Source organism: Falco cherrug, chromosome 3 (assembly GCF_023634085.1).
Source record: "Falco cherrug isolate bFalChe1 chromosome 3, bFalChe1.pri, whole genome shotgun sequence".
NCBI lineage: Eukaryota > Metazoa > Chordata > Aves > Falconiformes > Falconidae > Falco > Falco cherrug.
The window spans coordinates 91413677-91423049 of record NC_073699.1 but is presented as its reverse complement, the minus strand read 5'-3'; the positions used below and the strand labels follow the sequence as shown (position 1 = coordinate 91423049).

Genomic DNA, 9373 nt, shown 5'->3' with positions numbered 1-9373 from the left:
TTTTTTTTCTCCTCTTCTCTTCTGCCCAGCCAGTACCAAGCACACTGATGAGTAGGCGTGTGTTTGATTGTCTGTCAAAGCTGGTAGTAAAACCTCATGAAGTAATTTCCTTTCGTCTGTCACTGGGGGGAGACTCTCAGGAGAGCCAGGGACCAGAATGAGGTGTGTGTTTTGCCACACCTCCCATCCTCTTTTGTTTTACTTCCTTTCTTTCAACCTAAATGCACTAAATTGGTGAAAAAGAAGACCGTGCTAATCTTCCGTTGTTGCTGGTCTGCGGTGGGGGGAGAAGATAAAACTGTTAAGTTTTTGGACAGCAACTTGTGCTGAAGGAAGTGGAAAGTGCAAATACTTTTTTAAAAAAAAAAACAAAAAACAACAAAACCCAAAGATGAGTATCTAATTTGATGGAGGGGGGCAGGGGGAAGCATTTTGTAAAGGTGATTTGGGAAGGTTTGCTGTTTGGGGAAATCTTGAAGGAATAGAATACCAAACCTCTGTGGTAGGATACCACCAAGTCAGTCTGAAATTTTATTTTTCAAAGTTGAAAACAAGTTTGTTTTCAGCTTGGAGGGGAATCCCCGTGTTAATTTTAAACCAAGTTCTAACTATGGAGTTCATTCTGTAGTAATGCTGCTACAGCAATGTAAATAAACACAAGGGGAGAAAGCAAAACATACATGGCAAACACTAAACCATGCTACCAAGCACTGAGAATCAACTCCCATGGCCAAAATAAGGTGTTAAATCTGTAAAGATGCCAGCTGTAAATAATGTATATAAAAATGCCTAACACCAAATTGTAAATGTTCTAGGTAACTTGCAACTGAGGGGAATATCTTTTTCAAAGCTAGCAAGTGCTTCAGAGAAAGGAGTTAAAACAAGGTGTGTTGATCTTTATTTCACAAAATGCTTCCCCCTTTTTACTTTGAGAAATTTTAGCAGGTGTAATGAAAGCTTATGGATTGGGGATGGATGTTTCCGTTTGTCCAGCAGACTTCCCATTTCCTGTTCCTCCGTGCTGAAACAGTCTCCCTCGCTCTTCTGCTGTTGCAGTTGGGTAGTTGGCCTCCGATTCCTTTTTGCATGGCAGGAAGAAGAAAGAAAAGTGTGGGTGGCATCATCCCGAATCACAGGAATAGGTTGGTAGCTTGCGAAAGGTGGCAAGACAACTCAGATACTGTAAAGACCAGACCCTATTGCCACATAGCAAAGTCAGAGGTATCAAAGAGAAGAATTTCCAGAGCTGGATGCGGTTGTTTTGCCTCCTTCCAACCCAAACCATGAGACCTCTGTATTCTGAGAAGTGGCGATGGTTGAGGGATGAGTACAGTAAAAGGGGTCTGAAAGTCCGGAGCTGTTTGCTGTGTTGGACCCTAAGGATATTATCTGAGTACTTCATGCAGCTGCCTTTCCTGATGAGCACAATTAAGCCCCATGAAATAAACCTTAATTGCAGGTTGAGTGCGCTTTAAGCATTTTACAGTGGCATTCTCTGTTCTGCAAGCGCTTCCAGCCAAAAGGAATCCTCTCCACACCTGTAGCAGTTGCAACACCGGCAGGATGGAAGGCGATCTCCCATGTCAGGAATGCGCTCTGAAGAAATGAAGAACTTCATTCAGATTAACCTGCCACCTTCCTGGTTAAAAAATGAGAGAAATATGCATCCAGGCTGTGTGGGCACTACTTTTCCTTATACTTTTTACATGCAGAAAACTTTTTTGAAGCCTTGTGTACCACCTTGTATAGCAATGTTGGGCAACACGTTGAGCAAAACAGGTGAGAGCCTTAGCAATAAATGGTGGTGTGCAGTTGACAGCAGAGAATTGCATGCATGAATGCAAGCCTCTAGGAGAGCATTGTTTTCAAGGCATTTAATGCAGTTTGGCGGACATGCTGTAGGTCCGTGGGTATCGTGGTCTCATGGACAGAAACAAATGTGAAAGATCATGTGGTTGATGGTTAGTTTTAGTCAGGGCAAGTTAGAAAGCTCTTGCAGGCACAAAGGCATGCAGAGCAAGTACACGCGGGCGTGGGAAGGAGAAGCACTGAATGCCTTGAACAGAGTGAGGCACGGCTGTGGGTGGCACAGGCAAATGCCTCACTGGACACAGCACCAACAAGCATTTACAGTCCCATTGGCATTCATAGAGCCATTTGCTGTATGAGGAGCAGCCTGCTAATTTGCATATGTGCAAATTCCCCGCCTGTGGGCACAATCTCAGTGGGCTCTTTCCACAGAAATGGTATTTAAGCTGTGCTAGAGCATTGTAAAGCAAAGGACCTCTTTAGTTGTCATAATTGTATTTAGCTATACCGCTCTAAATACTACTTTGAGGTTACTCAGATTTAGGTTTTGGAGGGGGGTGTGTGTGTGATTTATTCTAGAATACAAAATCTCTGCAGATTTTCAGCAAAAAAGGTGGCAGTGTCCTTGCTCACTTTGAGTGCTGTCACATGGTGCAGACATACACCCCACTCATTTCATGCCTGCTCAGGCAGGGCTTGAAACAATCGCTTGCTTCTCTCCGAGATGCCGGCTCATGAGCCAAGGAAATAAAAGGGTGGGCAGGTCACCAGGCCCCAGGGTTGCTATTGAAAGCCTGTTGATGTTAATACAAAGGTACAGGGAAAAGGTGTCCACTTTCAGATTGTCAGGAAGTTCAGTGTTGCCAGGCATTACAAACTTTTCTAGATCATGTGTTAATAATGCATCTACTGTTCGTCGGGCATCTGGGAAGCTACCAAAGAAACAGCAGGCTTTGCGGGATCCTGCCTGGTTGGTCAGTTGCCCGAGCACAGATAAGAAAGCCATCACCAGAAAATAATCTGTCCTTTACACTGCCAGACCTGGCTGATGCCAGTTGTTGATGCTCCTGCCTTTAATTGTCAGGGGCGCTTTTTTTTACGTGAGCTTCTGTTTGTATTCCTAACTGAGTTCCAATTCTTTATACAGCTAATTCTTATTAGTCTGATTAGCTGCGGTGGGCCAGTTCACATAAAGGTAAATGTGTCTGCAGAAGGATTTGCACAATCAGATCTTGAGTAGTCAGCATGTTCTTCTGCTACCTAAAAGCACTGTAATGATTTATTAGCTGATTTTATTATATGCTCCTTCCGTGTTCCTTGATAAATCCTGAGCCTCTCTTGCCAGTTTCTTCTGTCTGCCCCCAGAACCATATTGCCTTTATTTTGGATGTCTTTTTAACTGTTTTTTTATCCTCCTAAGCTCAAACCAACAAGCAAGGTGAAAAGCAGTGCTGTGATGCAAACTTGTGACACTTTAATAGATGCTCATCACCCACTCAGGTAGCATTATAATTGGTTTTAAGATGCCGCCCTTCAATTACAGCCAGAAATGCAGGTCAGATGCAGTGCATTTGACATATTAAGAACAAGAAACTGTTTAAATGCACGTAATTCTGGTTTGCTTTTTTACAGAGTCCTGATTTGTCATTCTTCAAGGCACACTTTTTGTTTCCCGTGACTAATCCTTAATATCCTTGCTTAAAGCCAAGAGTCCCTAGGATTTTCCCTTGCGTTTTTCAGTTTTGTACAGTCTCTGCTGTGTTTGGTATTAGCAAGCTTTCTTCTGAACCATGACCACTGTTTTCCTATTAAACTTTTAGGAAGGCTGGGATCTATCATTCGTCTAGCAAAGTGCTGAATGCAGAGCTGAGGGAAAAAGCACCATTACTAAATCCATTGCAAACAAGAGTATCTCGTAAAGTTTTGCTGTACCTGTTTCTATGAGAAATCGGTTATGAATTCTGAAACGATTTTATTTTACTGGTTATATGCCCTCAGTACATTCTGTTTAGTTGGTCTTACTTCTGTTTCTGCATGCAAAATACATTTAAATACCCTAAGCAAATTCAGTGATATTTTCAATTTCTCCTTACAAAAGTCCATTGATTTTATATGCATCTTTGTTTTCTGCATCAGTCCCACACTGATTTATCCTCTGGGCTTTAAAACTGATCCTGCTATGACATTGTTGTGCAGCTCACCCAGACATTTTTTCTGTGTTACTTAACATTTGTGGCTGATGTATTTTCAGTTGAAGGACCAACTCCATTAGATTCAGTCACAAGCACAGAGACAGACTGCATCAGTAGCCTGGTTGGTTTAGGCTATTCTGATTTTCTGTATCACTTGTTCCATTTAAACCATTTCGTGTTACACGGTTACTTTCTGTACTCAGAGGAGGCCTGGGTTTTCTTCTTTTTATGCAAGAATATAAAGGCAGTGATTTACTTGGTTGACAGATCCCTTGCCTACATTTCTGCCAGCTGAAGCCATCCTGCCGCTCATGGCAAACACCTTACTTTCTGAGGCCTTTTACACAGCCAGAGCCAGGGTGTGTTTGTGTAACCATGCCGGGAGGCACCGGCGTGCCTTGAGCCATGGCTGTGCGGAGCATCAGCTGCCTTTGCCCTCATTTCACCCACTGTCCTGGTCCCTCTTAATCCCCAAGAACACAACCAGCCGCAACCAGCCCCACCAGATACCAATCCGGAGTAGAAAATCGGAACCAAGCTGATTCGATGTAGTTCAAAGCTCCATCTTACAGGAATTTAGCAGGCGGTAACATCAGCAGGCGAGAGTGAATACGAGACGGAGGAGGGGGCACGGCCTTACTCCGCTGATTCCCCGGGTGCGAGGCCGCCAGCCGGCAGGGACGGGGCGGGGGGGCCCGGCCGCCGCGCCCGGGGCGAGCAGCGGCCGCTGGGTGGCAACAGCCGCCCGCCGAGGAAGGCGCTGCCGGTCCCGCACCGCCCCGCACCGCCCCGCTCCGCTCCGCACCGGCCGCCCCCGGGCCTCGGCCGGCCGCCGCGCCGCTCCTCTGCGGTCTGCGTGTGCTCCGCGCCCGGCGGGACGGGACGGGAGGGCTGGCAGGGAGGTGGAAAGCGCTGGCGCTGGGTACCGTGCCAAGCTCCTTCCCGTGCCCCCCGAAATCAGAGACGCCCGAAGGATTAAACATCCCGAACGCCTCTTCAGGTACTTGGCAAGATGCTGGTTTGCACAGCTTGGAGACAAATTCCTCCGTGCGGCCTCGAAACAAATCCCTGGATCACCCAGGGCACAAGCGAGCTCCCTTAGTGCAGGGGGAATCCTTCCCGTCTGGGGGCCAGGACCCCCACTCCTCTGGATGTAGCAAGAGCCAACAGGTCGCCCTCCCCGCTCCAGCGCCTCTGGCCGGAGCAGGGCTGCTGCCAGCCTGCGAACCGCGCGCGATGGGCCGCCGTGCGGAGGGGACGTGACCCCGACAAGGGAGACGTGGAGGGCAGCGTGTATTCCTTCCCCCTGTCCCCCGTCAAAACAAACTCACGCTTCACAGCTTTGTTTATGCATTTTATCCCCTTTAGGTTCAGGGCAGTTTATATACTAGACTATTATCCCAGTCACGACAAAAATTGGCAGAACTCGTCAAACGTTTCTTTTCCCCTCTCGTAGTAAGCAGGGAAAGGTGCCGAGTGCGTCCCGCTCCCGTTTCGCTTGGCTCTGCCCTGGGATCGCTCCCCGATTCAGCCGGGGCTGTCGCAGCATCATTCATCCCTGCCCTGATGCCGCTTGTCAGGGGGGCGGGGGGGCTGAGCCATCACTGTTTCCCAGCACTGTGGGTTTAACCTACTGCGAAGGTTACCTCTGCTTCCTTGCTCAAGCTCCAGATTAATCTAATCTCCAAACAGTTCCCTTCCCTTCCCCCCCCCTCCTTCAATCTAAAAAAGCCCCTTCGGGCCGGGCGCGGGGACACCTCCGAGCCCCGTTTCTGCGAACAGCCCCAACATCCAGCCCCCCGTCCCCCGGGCACGCCCGAACACCCAGCGGGCGGCGGGTGCGGAGCAGGTGTCCGGGACCTCGCACCGTCGGGGCTGCGGGGTGTCAGCAGCGGCGGCCCCGGCTCCGCACGGGCTCCGCGGCCGCGCAGGGACTGCTGCCCGGGCAGACCGCCCCGACCCGCGGCTCCCGGAGCCCCTGCCCTCCTACATCGGGCCAGTTTTATTCTTAAAAAGGGCGATTCGGATTTTTTTGCTCCTCTCCACCCCACCCCCCCTTTTATTTTCTAAAAATTATTTAGTTTTTTAAATAAACCCGCGCAGCTGCAGCGGCCTCAGCCCTCCCGCGCGGGGCGGCCGAGGCGCGGAGCGGGGCGCCCCCGCGGTGACCGGCCGCCGCCGCCGCGCTGCCAGCCCGGCCCCGCCGCCGCTTCCTCGGCCCGGGCGGGGGCGGGCGCGGGGGCGGCGGGGGGCGGGCGGCCGGGCGGCCCCGCCAGCACCACCCGCGGCCCGAGCGCCGCGCCCCCGCGCCCGGCTCCGCGCCGCTCCGCCCCGCCGCCGTCGCCCCGCCGCCGGCCCCAGGCCCGCGCCGCGATGGAGGGCGGGCCCGGGCTGCGCGGGGCTGCCTGCCTCCCCCCGCCGCCGTTTTTCCTCAGCACCCCCCTCCCCATTTCCCCCTTTTCTTGAATGAAGCGTGAGGCGGAGCTCTAGGAAACCACCGCGCCCGGCTGCGCCGCGCGGGGCCGGAGCCTCCCCCTCGGGCTCCGCTCCTCCCCGCCTCTCCCCGCCCCCGCCGCTCCGCTCCCCCCTCCGCCGCCGCCGCCGCCGGGAGAGCTCCCCGCCCGCGCCCGCCGCCGCCGCTCGGAGCCGCCGCCCGGAGCCGCCGCCGCCGGCAGCAGCAGCGCGGAGCGCCCGGAGGAGCCGCCCGGAGCCGGCGGGGTGCGCGGGGCTGCGCGGGCGGGCGGGCGGGCGGGCGGGCAGCGGCGCCGCGGCCGCGGTCCCCATCGGCACCAGTCACACCGCACACACGCCCCGTCCGCGCCCCTCCTCGGCAGCGCCAGGGGCTCTTCCTCCTCTGATACAAAGCTGCTCGGGAAATGGCATTTCTCCCCGGAGCCACAGTCAAAAGCAATTTTCCTTCTTTATTTTTATTTTTATTTTTGATCCTTTTTTTCACGCTCTTTCTTGTGAAAAAGAATTAATTTCCTAAATACATACAATATTTTGCTCTTTTTTTTTTTTTTTTTTTTTTTTTTTTTTTTGGTGTGTGCGTGCGTGTGTGTGGAAGCACCGGGCTCCTGCGATCGGTGTCTGAATGAAACTACGTAAATGCGTATGTCTGTACGTTGCACTGGAGGGAAAAACGGAGCACTTCTGCGAGAGCTTGGATTCAAATGTGGTTCATCTGGTCTCCAGGATTTTCCGTCTCTTTGGGGTTGTTCGTCTTCCCGGGCTGCGAGGCGGGATTTTCTGAGCTTTGACACATCTTTGGAGATGTCTGTTAAACAGGAGTCTGGGAAAAAACATTTGAAATCGTAGAAATTTTTTTTTTTCGTCCCTTTCCCATCCCCTTGGTGACTTGAAGCATCAAAGCGGCCAGAACTTAAACGTTTCTGAAGACTTGTGATGTTTGGGTTTTGTTGTTGCTATTTTTTTTTTTAGAGGAAACTTGACAGAGGAACATATTTATAGTCCAAGTAAGTACTTTACAGAGGAAATTTAGTTTGTGTAACTTAAAAAAAAAAAAAAAGGCAGTGTTGAGGTTTCTAGCTTAAAGTGCGTTGGATTAACGTTCATCCAAGGCTGTTTAGCAAATCGTATTGAATTGCAGTTTTTACAGTGTGTGTTCGTCCGCTCCTTCGTGTCCGTGGTAGTTCAGCACCTAGGGGAAAATGCACCTGATTTTGAATCGGTATAATATTTTTTAAGAGGTATTTCAACACCGAGGAGGAAATGGTCCTAAAGTAAATTTATAATAAGTAATAAATGTGCATCTGGAAGTAAAGTATTTACAACATTTTAATCCCTATTTATACCGTGCATCTCAAACCGAGGAGGAAACACTGAGAAGACAAAAGTACCTCCGAGACCCTGAGAACTCCCCCACACCACCATGAATGAAACCGTGCCCGATACAGTAACTGGATTATAATTTTTGGTGTTATTAATTTTATTATTACTGGCTGCTTTACTTTTTTGGGTTCATCCTGCTCCTCTTCTTCCTCTCTCCCTTCCGCTTGCTGCTTCCTCTTGGGAATTATGGCTCATCCGGGGAGAAGAGGCTACGATAACCGGGAGATAGTGCTGAAGTACATCCACTATAAACTCTCGCAGCGGGGATACGACTGGGCTGCCGGCGAGGACAGGGCACCCCTGCCTCCAGGTCTCTCTCCTCCTGCTGCTGCTGCTGCGGTTGCTGCTGCTGCTGGGACTTCCTCTGATCACACTGGGCTGGTGTCTCCGCACCCCGAGCCCCCCGGCTCGGCTGCTGCTAGCCACGTGCCCCCGGCTGAGGGGCTGCGCCCCGCACCCCAGGTTGTCCACCTCGCCCTGCGCCAGGCGGGGGACGAGTTCTCCCGCCGCTACCAGAGGGACTTTGCCCAAATGTCTGGCCAGTTGCACCTGACGCCCTTCACGGCCAGGGGCCGCTTCGTGGCGGTGGTGGAGGAGCTCTTCCGAGATGGGGTTAACTGGGGCAGGATTGTGGCCTTCTTCGAGTTCGGCGGCGTGATGTGCGTGGAGAGTGTCAACAGGGAGATGTCTCCCCTCGTAGACAGCATCGCTGCCTGGATGACCGAGTACCTGAACCGGCACCTGCACAACTGGATCCAGGACAACGGAGGCTGGGTACGTCCCCCGATTGCTCGTTCCCTCTCCTGGCTCTGGTGCACAGCCAGTGGGGCTCCGGGGTGGGCAGTACCTGGGGCGTCGCACTTGCGTTGGGGTGAGCAAAAGCTTTGCTTGGAGGGCGTCCGCACTGGCGTGTGCCGAAGCAGCATCAGCCTTTTGCCAGCTGTTGAGTTTCCCCCTGTTGCGGGGTTATGGCGGAGCGGTTTGGGATGGGGGAGCAGCCTACAGCTCAGGAGTGAGAAGGATGAGCGGGGGCACCGTCTTCATCAGCCATCTCCGCTCCCCTGCCCCTGTGCACCCTCACCTGCTGGCAGCACCAGCCCTGGCCAAGGCAGGGCCTGGCAGCGGGGTGAGAACGGGCTGCAGAGGCGCCTGTCCTGCTGCTGGGAGCAGCAGGGACCGTGTGTGTGTATGTGTGTGCAGGCATTCCTGCCCGTTAGGGGTGACACGCAGGGCAGGCATATGATGAACACGGGGCTCCAGTGCAACAGGCAGGCCAGGTGGCTGTCAGTGCTGGCAACTGGAGTGGGGCTTTATGGTATAGGGTATGTCTAGTGTGAGAAATCTGTCTTTGTCTCAAGATGAAACAAAGGTGCTGGGAGCCATGTCCATGGGATTGTTCTGGAAAAGGAGTATTCGTTGTGACCCGATGGGTGACTGTGTTTCTAGGGTAGAGATCACCTCTGGGCAGGGCTGGCTTCGGCATCATCCAGAAAGGGAGGACCTCCACTAGTGGAAAATGG

At 52.2% G+C, this 9373-nt stretch overlaps 1 protein-coding gene across 1 annotated transcript in view; it reads left to right on the top strand.

The window, feature by feature from the left end:
• Positions 1-6373: 6373 nt before the first annotated feature.
• Positions 6374-9373, top strand: part of BCL2 (BCL2 apoptosis regulator) — a 96837-nt gene continuing 93837 nt past the window's right edge. The window contains exon 1 of the mRNA XM_055705523.1: positions 6374-8627. Within this exon, the coding sequence (XP_055561498.1) occupies positions 8040-8627 (588 nt within the window). The 5' untranslated portion in view covers positions 6374-8039. The remainder of the gene's footprint in view (positions 8628-9373) is intronic.